General features: G+C 46.2%; 2 protein-coding genes across 5 annotated transcripts in view; both read left to right on the top strand.

The window, feature by feature from the left end:
- The window catches only part of adcy2b (adenylate cyclase 2b (brain)), a 28,691-nt gene extending 23,040 nt beyond the window's left edge, over positions 1–5,651 (top strand). Inside the window, exons 20-25 of one of the 3 annotated variants that reach the window (XR_015103709.1) lie at positions 1,981–2,139; positions 2,587–2,733; positions 2,915–3,012; positions 3,490–3,604; positions 3,680–3,804; positions 3,883–3,906. Coding sequence is in view for 2 of the 3 variants with exons in the window: in XM_086136674.1 (XP_085992800.1) it covers positions 1,981–2,139; positions 2,587–2,733; positions 2,915–3,022; positions 3,490–3,604; positions 3,680–3,804; positions 3,883–4,035 (807 nt within the window). In the remaining variant the exon portion in view is untranslated. Of the gene's footprint in view, positions 1–1,980; positions 2,140–2,586; positions 2,734–2,914; positions 3,023–3,489; positions 3,605–3,679; positions 3,805–3,882 lie in introns of those variants that run through there. The other 2 variants (XM_086136674.1, XM_086136676.1) reach the window with 2 other exon arrangements.
- A 903-nt stretch (positions 5,652–6,554) lies between these two features.
- LOC147190510 (triple functional domain protein-like) overlaps positions 6,555–21,383 on the top strand; it is a 48,966-nt gene continuing 34,137 nt past the window's right edge. For both annotated transcript variants that reach the window (XM_086136120.1, XM_086136119.1), the window contains exons 1-3: positions 6,555–6,819; positions 15,682–15,732; positions 21,296–21,370. In XM_086136120.1, coding sequence (XP_085992246.1) covers positions 6,756–6,819; positions 15,682–15,732; positions 21,296–21,370 — 190 coding nt within the window. In that variant the 5' untranslated portion in view covers positions 6,555–6,755. The remainder of the gene's footprint in view (positions 6,820–15,681; positions 15,733–21,295; positions 21,371–21,383) is intronic.

Genomic DNA, 21,383 nt, shown 5'->3' with positions numbered 1-21,383 from the left:
GCTTCGAGGCTGCCCGCGTGACCCGCTTTCTTCCATCTCCCTCCACGTCACCAAAAGTGAGTGAGACATATAAAGCTCAGCCGACACACTTTTCTTTGGCCTGTTTTTATCTTTCTTTTGGCAATGCCATCCGTCAGCGTTGACCCCAGAACAGATGTTCTCCATGGGAGGGCACCCTCCAGAGTATCAACAGTACCAAGAAGGCACACGCTCTCCCCAGCGAGCCACAGTTGGTCCAGACAGCGCAGCGTGTCCTCATTCTGTGTCGCTGTCAACAGATGGGAGGAGGACATTCTGTCTCGGAAACAAAATGCGTCGTGTGACTGTCCTATTATTAGGTTTGTCCTACCTGCATGCAGTTTGAGGTTCAACCGTCGCCCCCATTGTGGAAGTGGAAGAGTATTTGAGGGGTGTGTGTGGGGGGGGGGGGGGTGTTGGAGTCGTAAAAATTGGTTTTATTGGATGAGCGCACTTTTTATTTTTTGTTCAGGATATATTACTTGTCTTAACTTTCCTAATTTTTCTACATGTATACTTTGTGTCAGTCCGCATGCGTGTGTGCTATTTTTCAAATGATTTGAGACATCTCAAGGGGTTGAAAATGGCTCGCTGCAATGTGCACGACTGAACAAGGATTCTGCCCGATGCCAGCAATGTACTCTACATTTTGAATGTTTCCTTTTCTTTGGCTTACTCAGCATTATGCAGATGAGCACAAACCTGAATACCAAATAAACTCTTGTCTGGTGTCTGGCACTTGAACATCGCCCACGTAATTGTCAATGTTGTGCAAAAAAAAAAAAAAAAATCAATATGGCAACGCCGAGTCATGCGTAAACTAATCCTGCATATTGTGGCCGCGGCGCATCCATTTTAATTGCCAACTTTAGATCATTTGCATTGCAAAATTCCACCGTCAGCCTTTTTCAATCCATTTAGAGTGAAGCTTGTTTACAATCATGTTAGCTGCTTTCCAAACTGCATCTAAAATGAGCCGCCCCCCCACCCCCTTTCCTTCCGGCCCACTTTTTTCCTCCCCTTGGACCAGACACATGCTGTATGTTGATCTAGATAGATCTCAGCGCTTCAACTCTCCATGTCGGCTAAGTTGGCGGCATACTCGAATCACAAGGGGTGAAAAAAAAACAAAAACCTGCACTGCTCACATATATCATGTGGGCCGCTAATAACTCACACACACTGCGGGGGGCCGGTCCACAGGTAGCCCGGAGCTCCCGGATATGTGAGCACAATGGCGGTGGGAGCCGGAGACCTCTGTCTCCAACACAAACACACACTCCGGGGAGGTTTTCACCTGCATAGGTCACGCCTGCTGTTGACAACAAAATGCAGACAAAAGTCCCTCAAGAGTGGAGGATGAGAAAATATTGGCTACTAGCCGACTAGAGTGTCTGAACATTGTGGTTGATCAGACGGCAGGTGTGATTCATTCATTTTGAACGTGTGCTTGGCTGTGCAAGCACATTATCTCAGTGTTTTGGGGGGGGTGGGGGGGTTCCCTTATTGAAATTATTGTACAGTATTTTTTTTTCAATGAGTTATACAGCTTGCAGTACACATCAATGGTGGCCAAAGTTTGATGAATGAATGATGAATGAATGAATTAGCTTTGCGTCCTTTTCTGGATCACAAAAGCTTGGCATTCGAGCAGGGGTGTGTAGACTTTTTATATATATTGGAGACAAGCAGAATGCAAAAAGATGTTTTTCAAAAGTGAGAAGAAGCCGCAGTACCTGTGTAAGAAAAAAAAAATGAACCAAGAACCTTGGATCTATGAGACAAACATGCGCCCCACTCGTTGTCTTAACCATGAAAAGGAATTAATCATCAAGAAAATAAGATCGAATACGCGAATCTTCTGATGTGGGAGGCCTACTTTGTGCGGTACGGTGATCCATGACCCAAGTGCTGTCTGGCAATGACGGCCGTGTCTCTTTACTCTGTGTCCTCCTGTAACAGAATGAATATTACTGTAGGTTGGACTTCCTGTGGAGGGACAAGTTCAAGCGGGAGTGCGAGGAGATCGAAACGATGGAGAATCTCAACCGAGTCCTGTTGGAGAACGTCCTGCCCGCCCACGTGGCCGAACACTTCCTGGGACGCAACTGGAAGAATGAGGTCAGCTCGTGGCTCGGTTGTCTTGACGACGATAATACTGCAACCTCGCCTTGCAAAACACTTTGCTCGCCATAATAGCCGTAGCTCGACTGAGAATATCCCGTCTTTTGCTTGTCCCTGTTTGGATAACATTGTGACTATTCAAGAAAGGACCGGGAGGAGTTTTCCAGAACTTTTGAGTTGGAGCCGTGACCCGGATTCGAAGCGCGCGCGTATTCACAGTTTGGCAAATTCACCAAGCCGTGTGGATATTTTTAACATGTCACTTTGATGGCATTTCGTGGCATCGTGGTGCCACGCCACCCCAACTCTTATAGGCACATCATGCAGCATTTCCGATGTCTTTTTTTTTTTTTTTTTTTTTTTTTCTGTTCAAGTAAGTCTGCAATGCGTTCCAAAGGTGTGCTTCAGGTTTATGTATGTTTGAAGACGTTTGCTTGTCTTCAGGACCTTTATCATCAGTCGTACGACTCCGTGTGCGTGATGTTCGCCTCCATCCCGGACTTCAAGGAGTTTTACACCGAGTCGGATGTCAACAAGGAAGGACTGGAATGCCTCCGTCTCCTCAATGAGATCATCGCAGATTTTGATGAGGTACAGCGGACCTGATTTTCCGCTCGTCAGAGCACACAATGGCTTGTCGAGTGCGAGTGTAAAACACGGAGGGTGGTGCGAGTGCCAAGCGAAACACGGCGGTGTCATGTGACTTCTTCCTGTTTGTGTTCACATTATGCGACACGCTTTAACCCCACTCTCTCCCCCACCGTGTCCTCAGCTGCTTTCAAAGCCAAAGTTCAGTGGAGTGGAGAAGATCAAGACCATCGGGAGTACCTACATGGCGGCCACCGGACTCAACTTGACGCCAGGACCAGAGTGCGCACAGGCACGCTTTGACACTCCATTTTGCACTCACACACAGAAAAAAAAAAGATAAATTTTTAATCAGCACAGAAATAGTGGGTCATTATTTTCCGTTGTAGAGCAATTTAATGTGCTAATTATTTTGTACCTTTTTCACTGCCAAATAGATAAAGGTAAGATGTCATGAGTTAATAGAAGTTACCAGCATAGTGGCAAGCTTTTATAAGTCACATTTTAAAAAAAACCAAAATATCTTTTTTTTTTTTTAACTGATGTGCTAGTCAAAAAGTCAAAACATTTCTGAAATCAGTCTCCAACAACACGACCGGGGACACGTTAAGCCATCTCTGATTAAAATTTGACCAGTGTTATGTTTAACATAACTGAAAACACAATTTCCACAGGAAACACAAACACATTTTTCATGCCATCTATTTATGTTCACGATTACAGTTTTAATTGTTTGAAGGCTTTGCTTCGTTCCGACAGGAACATGACAGACAGTACACGCACATCGGCACCATGGTGGAGTTTGCCTTCGCTCTGGTCGGGAAACTCGACGTCATCAACAAACATTCTTTCAATGACTTCCGGCTGCGAATAGGTAAGAGCAGACCATGTGAGCGTCATTACTTTCCGGAGTATAACTTGTTGATTTGTGTGTTTTGCGTGTGCCAAGGGATAAATCATGGACCGGTCATTGCGGGGGTCATCGGGGCACAGAAGCCTCAGTATGACATCTGGGGAAACAGTGTGAATGTGGCCAGTAGGATGGAGACCACGGGCGTTCTGGGCAAAATCCAGGTGTGGAATTTGAAAGAAAAGAAAAAAAACGTGTCGCATGTTGTTGTTTTAAAAATGTCTTCTTGGCTGTTCCTGCAGGTGACGGAGGAAACGAGCGAAATCTTATCCACGCTGGGCTACATGTGCTCATGTCGAGGCATCATCAACGTGAAGGGCAAAGGGGAATTGAAGACCTACTTTGTCCACACCGAGATGACCCGATCCCTGTCACAAAGCACCATCATGCCTTGAGTGCTCGGTTGGAGGGAGAGGGGGGTGGATAAATACATCAAAAATCAAAATCGACACTACATACAAAGTGGCATTCGCGGCAATTGGTCATGCTCGGGGCGTACAAGTTACTCGCGGAGGCCCCGGCGTCACAACGGACAAACAACAAAGACGGCGGCACTGTCGGAAGTCTCTGGGCGCCGCTTCATGTCGAGTGTCGAAGGCGGCTCTCCGAAGGCTGCGGTGGGCCTGAGAGATTTTTTTTCTGTATTGCTGCAACCTCTCAAGGAGCGCAGTCAACCATTTATCTACAAGTAGCGTGGAGGTAATTAGCCATGCCAGTGTGGCGAGCAGTGTGCTTCAGAGCCGCCTTATGCTTGAGCAAAGGCGGCTCTATAAATAGTATACACTCTATGGACAAAAGAAGACACACCAATTAATTCTTGACAAGTTCTGAATGGACCTAGCCTCGAGTCAGACTCGTTGTAAATTTGCCCATGTTAGGATTTGCCACTTGCTCGGCAAACAAGTGTGAGACGCTTGAATTAACTTTGACTTGGTACAGTGAAGCCGTTCACATTTTGAATCGCAGCAGCCATTTTATCCGCTTAATCTTTTATTTCTGTTGTTTTCCTCTTCATGCTGCCATGGCGCAAAAAAAATAAATAAATCCCCCACCTTCCCCTGACCCCCAAGCCTCTGAACAAAGCTTGCATGCGCCCCTCACTTGACATGCACACGTGTGATGCTCATAACAGGGTGGCGTGTGATTATGAGAGTGCATAGTTGTAATAAATGGTCACAGAGAATGTTGTCCAGTTTCTGGAATGCTAAGTAAGGTAGCGTTAGCAGGGCAACGTTAGCCATGAAAAGTAGGCTGTTAGCATGACTTATTCATAACTGTTACTCTCGCACTAAATGTTATTGGTTTCACATATTTTAAAAAAAAAGTGATAAGCGTGTTGGCCAATATTGTTGCTAATTCTGATCACTTTCTGAATTCATCACTGGTTGATAGTCTTGTGCCCCGGTGTTAACAAATGAGGGAGAGACAATTTTTTAAATATGTGTCTCTGTCTGGTTGTGGTTCCTCTGATGCAGTGGTTTCTTAAAAAATATATAATAATAATACAGCAGCTGCACCCCCATATTAACTCTTAATCTTTACCATTCCATTTTGGACTATCAAAGCATGATGTATAAATATGGTGTGGACCCTTCTCCAAACTCTCGCGGTAATCCTTACCAGAAGAGTTAAATGTACTGTATTACATAGTTTAACCAGCTCCCTATTTTCTTCCCTTCTGACTTCTGTACGTGTAACACTTTTGTCCATGCAATGTATACTTAAGCCAAATCTGCTCTGTGAGCCATTTTGCTCATTTATTTCAACTGGATGTTAGGCTATTTTATTGTCACGCTGCCAACAAATTCCCTACAATGACAGGTAGTTTGAATGTGAATTATTGTTGGTAGTTTTAGATTTGGAATTAGTGTTTGAAGTCGTTGGCTTGAGAAGAAAAGTAGATTGTTGCTTTTTATAAATATCCTCTGGAAGAAAATCCGCTGCACTGTGTGTTTAAATGTCCCTATGCTGCCACACTTTTGTTATTCATTAAATATTTGTATATAATGTACCCTGTCTCATAATTGTGTGTTTTCATACTTGCTTGAACGTGTGCTTGCATATGTTTTTATTACACACTTAAAACGATGCGAATGTGTAATCTCAATTTATCTTTTTTTTTTAACAGTGTATGTAAAAAAAAAATAGTCTCCAAACCCACACCCCTGTCCCAAAGGCATTTTTTGTGATAGAATAAAAATGAAACAAGGATCACTTTTTCCAATTTGTGTGACCTATAGAGACTAGAGGGCTGGAGTGAAGTCTTTCGTGGCGTTTCATCAACAACCTCAGCCTGCCCTCTAGTCGGATTTCAGTGCAGTGCAGGCTAATTCACAGCGCGCCCCCTACTGGGATTTCAGTGATATGCAGGCTGATTCAATTCCAATTCCAAGGAACAACGCACAGACAGTTTTTTTTAACATTCTCGCATTGAAATAATAATAATAATAATAAATGTATGCAAGTGTAAAATAAAGTATCCCGTGTGTCCCAACTGTGAGTCCCCCCTTTTTGCCCATCGTGTACGTTAAAAATGGGGCGTTTGTACTGTATTTGTTTGCTTTTTGCAGTTCCGGAGAATTACTGAGAGAGGCAGCAGCAGACCGCAGTTGACCAAAGAAGCGAGCAAGAATCAACCACAGACAAAATGTAAATCAAAACAGTTGACCGTTTCTCCTTCCTTCATAGTTGTTCACGAATGACATTTTTAAAGTGTCCCTTATGAATTGACTATACATTTCTTATCTTTCATTATTTCTGTAGTCCTCGCTGTACCTTTGACACGCTGTCCCGTCGTTGAACGTGGATGAGCCACCAGCCAGCGGCCCCTCCCGCCCGCTTTCCTCCGTGCGAGTGACTCTCCCTTCGGCTTCACTACGAGGAGGAACCGGGTGCACCCGGTTCGTCGTTTCTTTTCTTTTTTTTTTTTTTTAACTACCCCCAAGATGGAGACTCGCAGATGGCAAGATTAGTTTTTAGAATACAACCGTACCGCCCGCCTGTCTTTAATGACGCCTTGGTTGGCAGCAGTGGAGATTTTTCTCATGTCTTTTTACCCATTTTGAAGGATCTAATCGGGAGATATTAAGCTCCGGGGGTCGCGGTTGTGGCAACCATGAGCTCCGGGGAGGGAGCGGAGGAGACGACGAAGGACCCCGGGGAAATAACGTTCAGGACAGGTAAGCTCAACGCTGACGAGATCCACCGGTGATGGTGATGGACATTTATCCCCGACTATGGTGACTGGTTTCGGGGAGCTAGACAGTGAACGATTGAGGTCGAGAGGGACCACTGAACCTGAGTATACATTGGATTAAAGTCATAAATCGACTGTCGGTGTTCAACCCGTAGAAATGTTGATGTATTTTTATGTGTAATTGATTACAGTATGTTAGACTGTGTAGCTAAGCATTAGCTTGGGTGCTAATGTTTCGACCCCCATCTTTTTCCAACATGTGGCACCGTTTATCGACAAGCTACTAAAAGGAAACACTCTCCGACACTTTTGGCTTTACCCTGGCCCAATTTACATCCATTACACGTGTAATAGATTGTGAGCAATGTGAGTTTTTTACCCAAGTAAACTTGGAAGGCGTACAGCAACCGCGTGCAATGCACCTTCCAAGCACCACAAATGGGGAGCAAATCGAGCATCTGCCATTAATATTAAGTCGCCCGTTGAGCTTGTGTGCGAGCGCTTGACACTTGATTTGTGCTTCAACATTGTGAACTGTGAGTCGAAAAGTGGTAGAGAGGCTATGGGGAGGGCTGACCCAGTATGCACCTCTATGGTGAGCGTTTTAGCTAGGAGTTAGCCTCCTAAAAGCCACCCAAAGCCTGTTTGGCTAGCAAATGCTAATGTAGCATCGCTAGCTCACGACTGAGTTGACAAAGCCGGCTTTTTCTTTGACCGACTTCTTCCTTGTGAAGGGAAAAACGTAGATACAATGCGAATAGTTTGAAATCAACGCCCCCCACCCCGGTAGATCATTTTCTGCTCTTAGTGTTGTCAAAACTGAACAACAGTACGAGCTATGTAAACAATACATGGCGCATCCAGCATTCTGGGTGTGTTAGGCTAAGCTAAGTGTGACACATAATGCACACTCAGGCGAAAAACAGGCTTTCGAAACTCTATCACGGTCTGTAACTTAGGAGGTTGCAACCGCAGGAAATCAGTGCTTTAATTGTGTCACAGCAACACCAATGCTTTGCACAATGCTAAGATGACCCTTTGCAACTCAACTCTAACACTAAGAGTGACAGGCCTGGAAAATGGAAAAGACAACAACAATGGGCCATAAACTGTGAATTCCAAGACGTTAAATGGCATTGGTAGGGTCTGAGAACGGGTTTTACAACACTTTTCAGTGCCAACAGAGGCACGAGTGGTTTATTTTGGTAGCTTCTCAGGTTATTCCACTGCCCCACCTATACATTTTAAGTATTCAGACATGATTGAATTATATGGTGGATCTGGATAAGCCCGTGGGCTTGGCTACACTTGTGCAACCATGCCAAGTCACCCCCCAGCACAGTTCGCTCTTTGCAGGCATTGAACTGCTTCCAGCGCCTGATGTCATGCCTGCTTTTGTCATCATGCTTGAGCTTTGCTGCTTAAATGCATTTCAAATCAATTCCTATGTTGTGAGAGTCTCTTCGTGGCATTCTCACATATCCACGAGCATTTTGCAGTGGCTGAGATCTAGGTATGATAAATACAGAGATACCCCTGCTTTTTAGTGTTAGAAACCAAAAAATTAATGTTATACTCGTACTCTCTCCTCCCCTCTCACAATAGTCTAAAATTAAGAGTTTAACTATATCCAGAAATATGATCCTAAAACAAATATAATTTCAAACTCCTCTTACATTACACTTAAAAGATGAACAGCTTCCTGATTGTTTGACTCCTGCCTATTCTTTATGTATTGATTTGCAAATTCGCAGTTGAGCTCGTGTCACGGGCTGATTTGAAACGATCAAAGCTTTGCAGTGCTAATTTTCCACACGAAATAAGGTTACAGCTGACTCACGCACCACTCTGTGTGAGACGAGCTGGGAGGAAAAGACTGTACCAATAAATAAATAAATAAAGTGAGTGTCATTTCACATTTAAAACTAGAAGATTAAGTGCAGTGACCCTACTGCAGAGCAGATCTTAACGTACAACAGCAGCATGACTACGATTGCCAATAGAATTTAAAATGGCCCTCCAGCACTTGTTAGAATGTATTGTACCGTGTGTATATAATATTGTCGCTAATGTGTGCTCACGCCAGCAAATTTGACACTGTCATTCGCTGCCTCCCATGTCACTCACCAGGCCAGGGCCTCACATTTGAAAGCCTCACACACTCAGACTCCTGGATATTGTCGAGTGGAATGTGAGGATGGTGACCCCAAATGGTTCACAGTAATCCCTGCCCCTCACATGATGCACATTTTGTTTTGTTTTAATAATCCAAACTCCGTTTCGCTCACTCGAGGCTGTTCGAAATGGGATTGGACAGTGAACTAAACATACCAGGCGCATGGTGACCCGTGTTGCTTGAAATAAATGTGAATTAAAATGTTCCAAAACCCAGTGCAGCTCTCATGTTTTCAGTGATCCCAGATGGAGCTAGATAATGCCAGTTGCGGAACCGCTACAACCTGACTCGAGATCCTGTACCTTTTGCTTTGTACACGTAGTACACGTAGTACAAAGCAAACGGAAGGCTAGAGTGTCACATGCTAGCTCTTGTTTTGCGCTCGCAGCTACTTCCTCCATCCTGGGTCTCTTGTTCAGACTTGCACAATTTTGCGTGTCTGGCCACGGGCTAAACGCACCCTCCCTCCCCTTCCCTACATCCACATCTTCAACCTCATCATCCTTTTCCCTCGGCATTGCTTTTTGTCAATCCGACGTTGTCTGTTGTTGCGCGTTTCCTTCCTCTGTCATTCTTGTTGCATCGTGTCAGGACAATTCACGCTGATGCGCAGTGACAAAGAAAAAAAAAAAGCCTTGCCTCCTTTTTCTCCCGTTCCAGACTGGAATTAATATCTTGGCTTCGCTGCACAGAGACGGGGGAAGTTTGTTGTGGCCTCTTGTCAATCATCAGGTCGTTTCATGCCAGGAACGTCGCTTTGCACATGACTTCAATATTGATTCCAAACGTTGATTGCAAGTCGGTCACGCGAGCTTTTCTTGTGCAGCTGGCACAAAGTCCGTATCATCCAGACTTCATGAATGAACATTTCGGGGCAGCATGGTGGCCGTTTCCGGTATGTTTGAATGAGCGGCGGTGTGTGTTTGTGTGTTTAGCAAGCAGCCCAGGGATGGAAATTTGATTCAGAGCCTACATTTATGACTCAGGCCCATTCACCCAGGAAGAGGTTTGCACACACACACACACATACACAACGCTAATGGATATTGATCTTGGAGATGGAGACTGATTGAGGTTTCCCTTCAGGTTCAATGCAAAGACGTCTGGGGGGGAAAAACAACCAATAAAAGGGAATTACATGCTTAGTTGAGCTTCCTTGAGTGCATTATGCTAACTTAGTTCTGCAGCCCTTTTTCTTATCACAAGGTGATACGACAGGATGACTGGTCATCTGGGTCAGGTTTACTTTGGCTTTGCAATGACGTAGTTCAATGTCTGCAGTTGTTTGCGCAGCTTTGGTAACGCTCTACTTGAAGGAGAGAGAGTTTGATGTTCAACTCGCTTTATCTGGCCATCCGAGTCAAGTATTTTAATAACGGGCTGGACTAGACTCCTTAGTTCTCTCCCAATATTAGTTTGTCTTCTGAAGACTTTTTTTTTTTTTTTACGATTTTACGCTCCCACCATTGTAGGAACAGCTTGGGGAAGGCCCTTTTCTGTTCCAGCAGTTCCTGACTCTGCCAACATCTCGTAGCAATAACGTCAGGGTCCCAAAAGCTTCGATTCGTAGAGTGGATGTCATAAGGTAAACCGAGGGAGGCTTTTCTAATACGTACATCAGCCCAGTAATAGTTTCCTGTGTGAAACACTCAAGATTTTAGTGGTGGAAGCCCATCTGGCAGGAAATTGTGTTAGCTCAGATAAGCGCAAACTGACCAGCCACTGTTGAATTATGCAGGTCGTTAAACGGTGACGTCGTCGGCGTATTCCCATGAAGATGCAAGTGCTGACGCCAAGATTTTGGGCACTGTCATGGGAACGAATGAGCAAAGAGGGGGGGAAAATGTTGTGACCTCATCGTTGGGTTCCATCGCCCCCCAAAAAAGAAAGAAATGGAAAAATTCATCCCACATGCCTGGCTGCGCCGCACACTGTAATTATTCAATGAGAGCACGATGAGCGAAGCCATGCAGCGCGCGGCGCTGCGCTCGCCGGGACCCCGAAGCCCGCATGACGTCATGCGCCAGCCTTTCGGTGCACCTCAACAATACGAGCCTAAACTGGAACAAAGCGCCGCAGATTAAATTACAGAGCTCGGTGTGAACTATTTGGCCTTTGCCGGATGTGTTCGACCAGCAACCCGATTTAAAGAATGGAATCGTGACTGTCAGGCGTCAGTGTGAGCTCGGGTCGTGATTCGCACGGACCGATGAATCAGAGCGACCCATTTCCTAAGACTGTCATTGTCCCAACATTCTTCAGCGGAGTAGCAGTAAAAATTTTGTGGTGGGGCCGCGCGTCCAGCATGAACGGCCTCGGGCCTATTTGAGGTGAGAGGTCATTGGATTACACGCTAACCTAATCCAGACGTGTTTGTTCTGCGCTGGCGTGTATTTGTTTGTGTGGCTTTCAGGAACTGAAGTCCTAGTTTAGTTCCTTTGTGGAAGTTGGTGGGGGTGGATGACGCGCACAAAACTAGCCGTTTAGTCACCGCTTCTCGAAAAGTTTTCAAAGGTGAAAAATGAATATCGTCAATGCTAAATTATTTACTGTCCACAATTCGGCGTTTCCACCGAGCTGTCTGGTTAACTCCACTTTGATACCGTCGCTCAAATTGTCTCTGGCCTCTTTGTGGCGAAAGCTGTTGACGCCGTTGCACCGATGCAGTTTTTACGCAACAAATTGGCTGGGTGCGCACTCTTATGCTGCCGATGTGCCCAATTTGCTGCAAAGTGCAGCGTGAAAGCAGCTTTACGCGAGATTTACACGAACTAGGTTTCATCACGACACAATTTCCCACCACGAACAAGCCTCTATTTAAAAACCATGTCAGTCAAGGGCCGTCAGAAACAACGTCCACAGAAAGCCTCAGACTAGATACGTCAAAGGCCAACTGACCTTTAGCGATACGTAGTGTCATTTTGTTGTTTGTGACTTTGCGCCACAGAGCTCAAGGATAGATCGAAACCCATCATCAGCTCAACGCCGCATAATCAATGACATTTTGTTCGCTTTGGTGTAAAGAAGCCTCTCGGAAGACTTTTGGTCTTCAATGAGTCGATTCGTCATTGCTGCTGCAGTGTTGAGGTGTTTGGTAGGTGCGCTTATCAAAGTGCTCGTCTTGTTTTGCATTTCCCTCACAATAAACAAAACATCAGTACACTGCGCACACTCATGTACAAACCTCTTGCCTCCCTGTGGGGTTGCTTCAAAGGAGCTTGTCTCCCCCACCCCTCCCACTCCCCCAACTCCTCTCATCTGCTGAGCTCTCCTTCGCTAATGTCTCTGGCGCGTCCACCAGTCAGGTGCAAGCTCAGGGTAAGATTTCTCCTTTTCCAACAATTTTAAAGGAGAGAGTCAGGAGGACAAAAGCGAGAGAGAGCAGGACGTAGGTGGGTACACGTTGGTTGCAAGACGACTTGGAGAGAATCATTTCTCAGTGCATTCTTGTCGCAGGCGGTGGAAACCAGAAGCCAATGTCTGCCCTGCCTTGTGCAGATATTGTTTGAAAAACCTCCTTGCACTTGACGCAACTAGGATACACATTTAACAGGGAGGGCCTTTGAAAAAAAACAAAAAGGCAGTGAAGACTTCACCAAACTAGGACAGGTCCTGAAAGACCGTTGTACTCCTTTTGCCTGCGCTCTCGTCTCTAGATCATGCAAAGGTGCTAACTCACTGTTGCCCGTTTCTCTTGCAAAATGTTTTTTTTTTGTCTCAGTCACTATCTACTTCTTACCCGTGACTTTTCTTAATCTAAGGACTGGAAGCAAAGAGGACAACGATGAGTATACCGCTCTCCTTGCTCCATACAGCCTGTCGTCTTTGCTAGCAAATAGAGCGGCAACCAACGATCCCCACTTTGGCCCGTATAACACAATATAAAAATATTTGGAAAAATCTATCTGGTATCACTTCCTAGCATCTCCGTCGGGGTATGAACGACAATTTCTCCTTGTACAGTGCCTACTCTAATCTTGAGATCACTCCCTTGTTTGCTCACATCTCATTAGGGTCCGTTTTTACTTTTTTTGGGGGGTTTTGTTTTTTTGCAGTTTTTCCGCAAATAGAAAACAAAGTGCCCCGGACCGAGGTAGCCTTTGGCTTTAGTTCTCATTTCCCGAGTACGCCATGGAAGTATCAAGCCGAGGGGGAAGTTCTGATTGCCTGAAGTGAAAGTTGTCTGTGCCCGTCAAGACATAAGCGTGTGTTTATTTGCTGCGTGACATTTGGCTGGAATGAAGAACAACTCGCTGGCGTAAAGATGACTGATTCATCTGTTTATGCGACAGCCACAAAATACCGTCTTGCAAACTCCTGCAATACTTCGAGTGGAATTTTAAGAAATGAATTTGAAATGGAAAAACTCAAACTTTATTCTGTTGATATTATGGCTGCGACTCCAGAAAAACTATTGCCCCCCCCCCCCTCGCAAAAAAACCCTTACCCCTATAATACTCGGGGCCCTGGGCATACCTGTAATCCTACAACGGTGCCACAAAGGCAAATGCCTTTGCTGAATTGGACTTCTCACTTTTTAACGTTTGGTGCCACAACAACTGGGCGACACTTCAGGTTCAAGCTGAACTGTTTGTTTTTGGCTGTTTCACAGCTTGAGGGAACGCTCACAAAGTTTCTGTCTCTCCTCCGTGCAAGCGTTTCGATCACATTCTTTGCTCATTCACTGGATACCGTCCTCGGCAGAACGACTTCAACGCTAGTAGGCCATTAATAGTTTTCCTGCCCGACGTCTCCATTTGAATCAGCGTGATCAAGACGAAAGGTATTCTCCAAATGAAGGGGCTTCGTTCTTGCCTGCTCGTGAGTCAAGCGATGAGTGCGTCTGCCGAGAAGGGGAAAGCAGGGGCCCGTAGCAAGGGTGGTCTTGTGTTCACGTGGGCCGTGACACAGAAACGGGCCAGCGTTGGGGACAAGAGGGAGCTGTTTGAGCGCAGCGTGCTCGCTTTCAGGCCTGACGCGACAGGTCTATTTGAGTTCACTGTACCCCGAGAGCACATTTCATAGACGCGAGACGTCCGGCGTTTAAGGAGATCAAGCCCCGTCATTTCCTCAGCGGTGGTTATAGAAGTGTGTGGGACCTGTCAAATTGTGTTCCAAGCAGTTTGCAGTGAATGCATGTAACGTGTGTCTGTGTGCATGTGTGGTTTGCATTCAACCGCTTCGCCACTTGAGTGTGTGAACGTCATATCTATGCTGATGGTTTTTATCTGTGTTTCGTCTGTTGTTTACATAGTGATGCAATGTGGGCGGCCCCAGCATTGCATTGTTGCACGCTGCAGTCTATGTCCGCGTTTTGGGCATTGCAAAAATTCAAAGTATGTTTCGTATTTTATTTTATGTTTTGGGGGGGGGGGGTGTTGATTCTCCCGCATGCCGCCCCGCCCCGTTCATTCTCTGAAGTGATCACCGGCTTCCCTGAGAGCCTTTCAAGTGCTTGACAACCACGACCACACTTTGCCCATGCAGCAGTTGCGTGCAAAGCTAATACGTGAAGCCTGTATCTGGGCTGTGCGGTTTTAAGGTAAACTAACATGCGTGTTTGCAATTTGTACAGTTCTCTCTCCCATGAGTGGCACTCATGATCTTTTGTTAAAAAAAATAAAATAATAAATCAATCCTATCGTCGGTCTGGGAACATGTTTTGTGGACAGATGAAGTCAAATGATAGATTTTTTTGGGCAGTGCACACCAGTGATTTGTTTATAGCGATGAAATGAAAGAAAGAAAGTGTCATAAAAGATGCATTTCATATACAAAGTGCAAACTACAAGTTTTCCTCAAGAGTGCAACCCCAGAGTCAAACACACTTTGCCATCCTCCTTTGCCACGACTTCACGCCCTCCTGGAAGGCTTCTTCCAGGAATCCTTCGCAAACACCGTCGTGTCTCGTCAGACACCTGTCTCGACTTTACTCGGTGTTGACGCCAGTTAGAAACCGGAATGTCCCCTCTGAGGTCCAACAGGAAGCAGTCCGAGGCGGAGTCCCTTGGGCAGGAGCGCGTGTGGCCCACTGAGTCACCCACTTGACCCGCTTGACCAGTCACCGTGTTTACATTTAGACACCGCGTGACACTGAGACGGAGCGCGTCTTCGCTTCGGTCACGGCAGCAGCGACAGAGTCTCTTGCTCACGCTGTGTATAGGCTGCCTCAATGGCCTGATTGTTGTTAGGGCGCAGTCTTGTCATGAGTCTTTGTGTGTGTGTGGGGGGGGGGTGTTATAGGAGGAGCATTGTAAATAACAATTTGGAGAGAAAAAAATGTTGATTCATGTGTCGTTTGACCGCTCCCTGCATTGCGATTGGTTGACGACCAATCCAGGTTGTCGCCGGTGTCTCGCCCAGAATGCAGCTCATCCACAACGCTCATGAAGAGAATTGATTGGATCGATGGATCCCTTGTTTAATATCAGTATGTTTAGGTTGGCTTGAATCAATGATCCAACTCAATTGCCGCCTAAACAGCTCCTTTTGGACCGGAAGTACAGGTACAGGATCGACAGCAGGACCCCCGCCTCATGTGAAGCGAAAATACTAAATAGCGAAGCAATAAAGCTAAACGCGGGATCGTTTGCTTCAGACTTGAAACCAAATTTGAGTCGCACCGACAGATGCTCATGCTCATTTTGATCTTTTTTGTGTTTCTTCCAGATGGATCCCTCCCTAAGGAGACAAAAGGAGATGTGTCCAGTCAGATTGCAGGTGAAATGGCACAAACTCACATCTCTTTTTTTTTTGCCCCTCCTCAAATGTGTCTGCGCACGCATGACTAGCGTCTATTTTATTAGTTTGCCGGATGAGGCCTGGCCGCTGTCACGGTAATGTCTCACCACCACACTCACCTCGACTCCCTCTCCCCTTATTGTCGCCTCCCTCTCCCGATTGGGTGCCCGTCGCCGTAGCGACAGCGCCCCTCTCTCTCTCTCTCTCTCTCTCTCTCTCTCTCTCTCTCTCTCTCTCTCTCTCTCTCTCTCTCTCTCTCTCTCTCTCTCTCTCTCTCTCTCTCTCTCACTCTCACTCTCACTCTCTCGCTTGATTACAGATAGACGCGCATGGCCGTCGAGGATTTCAGCCCTCTGCTGTCATTTTTATGATGGAGATTTTATCATTTGATGTGTGTCGATATACTTTGAAATCTGGCGTAGTTGTGTATCTCTGTCCCGAAAGGAGGACCTGATGGTACATTTTGATCCATCACCTCCCGTTGGTTGTAAAAAGAAACAGATAAATAACCGAACATCGAAAGGAGGCCAGTGAATTTGGCGGGTTGCACCGAGGCCCGGGGGCAATGCTGGGAATGGCTCCCGTTGACCAATACGATGAAAACATGAATTCAATTGCTCCATGGCATCGCTGCCGCCGTGTCTTCCCAGTTCTCTTCGCACACAATTTTTCTTCAGATTCTGTCACTTTCCAGTCATTACTCGAGATTTGTCAGGGATTAACTCTCCCCATCTGTCGGCCCTGCGATACGACTGGTCCGACTGGGCCAGGGTTAGGAGCGGAACAGTTATGTCATGACTGTTGCGCCTTCAAAGCCGGGCGGGCGGGCGGAAAAGCATTTTTGCTGTTGCTTTTGTATTTCCTTTGAATGCAAATGTAGACGTGCTCCAAAATACATCCCAAACCGTAAAAATGTCCCGTTGAGGAGCCAATTGCATTTTTTGCTGTCGGAATGTAATGCCAGTTTCACCTGCAGAGGGCGCATTCGTATCGAGTACAATATCAAGAGCAGAGGGCCAAGCGCCACGGCCTGCATTGAATCTCCTCTCGTCATTAAAACGTAACCGTGCAGTCAGACCGTATTCACAATCTAATTAGATTGTTAAATATTATGCTTTGTTGTCACAAGGAGATCCGGAAATGAACGTTTGGCACCGATGAGCCATCCTCCTCTGCCTTTTCTCCTTGTCCTTTTTTTCTTTCCTTCGTCATCTTCTGGTCACTGGGGCAACCTTGGCCTGCTTTTCAATTGGTAAGCCTACCCTGCCATTTGAGGTCTGGACCAAGGGAGAGAACCGAACAAGGCGAAGAAGGCTCTTGGCATCGTACGCCATCTCCAACAAACGAATGAAGGAAGGACAAGAACGGGAATGTAATCGCACTAGTGCCGCTTTTACAGCCAATTCCTAGACACAGTCAGTGTGCACAATAAGAGTAGATCCCAATCAACACTGGATCATGCATTTATCCCAATGAGGCAATGAGGATGTAGGTTAGGATTCCAGGTCACGCATGTCCTATTCCTGTCTAACTCCATCCCACCTAGAAATCCTGCTCTTGCCACACATCACTGCGATAGGAATTTCTGGCACGCGGTCAATGCGTAAACTTGGCAGCTATGTGGGGGAGCGCACATGTGCAACCGTTCTGGTTTCTCTTGCCCCGCAACAGCTGGCGCGCAGGCCGCGCATCCCAATCAGCTGCCAGGGAGCTATTACACTCTGACACCGTTTGCCATCGTTCTTCAACCCGGACAGCAAAGCTCGTTTTGTGGTATGAAGGGAACCGTGCCCCTCCCTCCCTTTGGACCTGTCCCATCTGTCCCGGTCTGGGCAGCCGTCGCCTTCTGTCTTTCTCCCCCCAAGCGAAACACTGCGGAGGTATTTGTCACACAGTCATCTTGCGGTTGACTTAACTAATCTGCTTTGTTGTATCAAGCCCATCTAATGCCCACTTGACCTCCCGAAAGCCCCCAAAGAGGCTGCGACCATTGAAAACGTGTAGCCGGCCTTTGATGTTTCCTGACACGCATGACTCGCGAACAGTGTGACTGTGCTCGCAGGCACACTGACTCTCGGGCAGGATGCAAAGGACGATGGACGTCTGTAGAATTTCACTCGCATCCTTTGCCCTTTCTCTATGCGGGGGCGTTGTCCCATATCCATTTCGCCACTGCCCACTTCATGTATTCCGACAGGAGATAAATCAATTCAAGGAGAGATCCTGGCACCCCCGCGCCCTGAAACATTTTGGGAATAACTTGTATTCAGTGTACAGTTAACCCTCGGATCAGCCTTTCAAACTCAGCAACTAGGTAACAAACAACCTCTTGTCAAATAAAGTCCATGTACATGTTAATGGCTTGATTAAAGCGAATGCTAATGAGTTAATGAAGCTGCACCCTTGAGATGTGGTGCCAGTGCATTTGTCACAAAGCGGTGCGGGCACAGCCTTTGCTGTTTGCCATTGAGCCACGCCGCAACCATCCCAGCAGAGCACAAATGTTTTCCCAGCTCTCCTTTTCTGTCGGTCTCAAGTCTTCATGCTAAGCAGCTTGTCAGGATGCATAAATGCTGTGCAGGCATGTTGTAATTATGTGCCGGCTCTAAACATTCAGGATTACCTCCTGCAACCTGGCCCGACCAAAATGCAGCGCAGATGAACGGCTTGGTGTATGTACACCCCGTACCCGACACCTAGAGGCGCCTGTCTGCTCGGAAACGTTAGCCCCCGGCTTTTCCGGGGGAATGCGTATAGACTGGAGCAAAGCACACAGTTTTGGTTGTCTCCCGGATTGGAAGATCTCTGCCGAGGAATGCCAGGATTAGGTGCAGCTGCTGCGGCTGTGCCCGCAGCCGACCGGGATTGGTCAGTCATTCGCGCCAATGGTGCCGTCGGATGACACCCCCCCCCCGCCCCCCATCTTTTTCCAATTTGAAATGATTTCTGGAAGAAGTGTGGCGGATGGCTTGCTGGACGGTTGCTCACACACAACACAAGCCCGCTATCATGTGTGTGACAGGTACTAATCCTTGTGCGTGTCCTGAATGATTTTGGTGGCCTCACTGAAGTGTTTTGTACTGTCACTTCCTTACCTCTGACCGGACGCGTGCTTTTGTTTGCATGTGTGTGCGTAGCTGTGACCGGGCCGCTCTTTATTTAGCTCCTGTGCTACCTTTGCCAGTCTCTTGAACAGGATAAGTAAATGTATGCGGGTGCCTAAACTTAGCTTTTGTGTTTTGCCCGTGTCCTACTGAGTTAATTGTCTGGCTAAATATAGAGAAAAAAAAGGATGTTGCAGGAACGTTTTAAGGTAGTTGGCACTCTAAGGCATTCTTGGAAAGACTGCAGTTAAGTTGTTTGTTCTCTCAGTAGGAATTCGTGTTTTGCAAAAATGCAGCGGAAATGAAACCATAATTCCTGAACTGCCCTAAACAAAAAAAAAAGAGTTTTTTAATAGTACAAGACAATCCGTGGTTTTAGTCGAATCCAAAGGTTATTGAATTTTTGACAAACTCCATGCCTTAACATGCACGTTTACTTTGGTCTACGAGCGGTGGATTGCGTTTACCGGAAATGTTGGGCCATCTAACTGCCTTTAACGTTCATGCCGTGTTTTTTTTTTTTTTTCTTCCCCCCACTTCGTCTTGTCAGCATCGGAACGCTCCATTGACCTTTTGGTAATCCCCGCGCTTGGTGGCGGCCTGCCAGACTGCACATCAGAGATTGTCCTTTTTATTTGAAGATGACTCACTCGGGGGGGGCAAAAAGACACTGACGTCGTGGTCATCCGTCACTGGCATTCTCCCTTATTTCGTTTTCCCCTCACACTTTTCTGCATTCATTCGCAACGCCGCTTAATTGCTGCTAATTTAGCATGACTCAGCAGCGGACAAAGTACCGGTAATGACTCTGCGACGTTAATAAGCGTTCCCGCTAAAAATAGCTCATCTTTCATTCATAACGGAACAAATGTGTCTTCACATCTTGACTGCTGCGCTCCTACATATGAGAGGATTGGTCTCCGGGCATCCCTCCATCCTTCTCATTGATAAGTGCAAGCTGTTTCTTTTGCTGGAGCGCACTGTGGGGAAATGGACTTGATCTTAGCAATTTGTCTTTGTGGCGCCCTAAGAGGTCGGCAACAGCACAGCGGCTGGCCGGAATAAATACATCCATTCTCGGCCGTCGTTATTATGCTGTAAAAGCAGGCACATTATAGTCAGCACTATGAAGAATAAATACAGTAATTAAATACCGATGTCATACACTTAAAAAGTGCAAGAAAAAAAAAGGAAATTCAAGTCGCTCAAATGTTTAAAGGTGAATTTTGGGGAGAAATTTACTTGCCAAAAACCAAGACCTGTCGAGGTCAGACTCGTCCCCAAAATACCCGTTCCCTCACTGCTTCACTCTGACCATTCGCAAGCGCAGAGCCTCGGTCAAATGTGACGTTCAGTTCTTCTGATTGCTTCAAAAAGGTGCCGAACCCCACTGCGTCAGGTAGTAGAAGGAAAGGAAACGGCACGCGCTCCCGGCTGCTTTATAACATGGGCGGCATTTGTAAATTGATGGAACGGGAGCGCACTCTGCCTCTTCGCGCACGCACACTCTGGGATGTGTTGGGTCATCAGAGTGAATTTCTGGATGCACCCCATGTTGACGGCAACGAACGAGTTCCGGTTGGACAAAACTTCCACTTCTAACTATGGCAATGTTTTTCTGTTTAGTTTAAAATGGCGTACATTAACTAGAATCCCGTGTCGCATTGGAGCCAAAGGTCAAATACTGGTTGCGCACTGCACCTTTTAGTGCTGGAAATGCTAAATCCTGGTGGCGGTGTGTAATGGGAATTTCTTGACTAAATCTCATCATTTTTTTTATGATACTTGTTGTCTTGGTTTCCCTGGACAAGACAGGTGTACGCCGCGTGCTCACGTTTTGAACAGGTTTTGTCATCTTTGAACATCTCCTGACAGCCGGCGCGCCACTCTTGCCGCATATTAGCAGCGCGGCGGAGACACCCTGTCGTCAGTCGTGAGATACAAGTTGACGCTCACAGAGGGGCTGTTTGTTATGTTGATTTGCACTCGTTCCATTTCATATTCGATTCATTCCAGAAGCAACATGTGATACGCGGCGTTACTTTTATGCTGTTTGTTTTAGGACCAGGACAAGACATTTTCAAACGCTGCATCATTTGTGTCCCATGATTTCATCAGACTACCACTCACTTAGTGATGTCGTTTAAAGGTTGAACTTAAGCCTCTCGTTAAAAAAAAACAACAACAACAAAAAATACAGTTTTTAATGCAGTATACAGTATATCTCCCCCAGTGATTACCAGCCACTATCAAGTGTGCACTACAGACTCAAACAATGTTCCCAATAATCTGCCTCCAGCGATGAAAAAGGCACATTTTCCCAGCTTGGAAAGAATCAAATGTAAATGGGTGTCCAGTTTTAATAAAATAAAAGAGCTTTCTTTCCTCAAGCAAGGCTCGTGGTCTTCATTTTCTCTTTCTTCCTTTCTGTCTTTCAGGTTTCAGGCGAAATGAGGACATGAGAGCGATGGAGGTGCTTCCCATCCTTAAAGAAAAAGTAGCTTTTTTGTCAGGTAAGAAAACTGT

The sequence above is a fragment of the Hippocampus guttulatus genome, chromosome 18 (assembly GCF_054856545.1).
Source record: "Hippocampus guttulatus isolate MCC_2025c chromosome 18, RoL_Hgut_1.0, whole genome shotgun sequence".
NCBI lineage: Eukaryota > Metazoa > Chordata > Actinopteri > Syngnathiformes > Syngnathidae > Hippocampus > Hippocampus guttulatus.
This window is presented reverse-complemented; position numbering and strand designations above follow the sequence as displayed.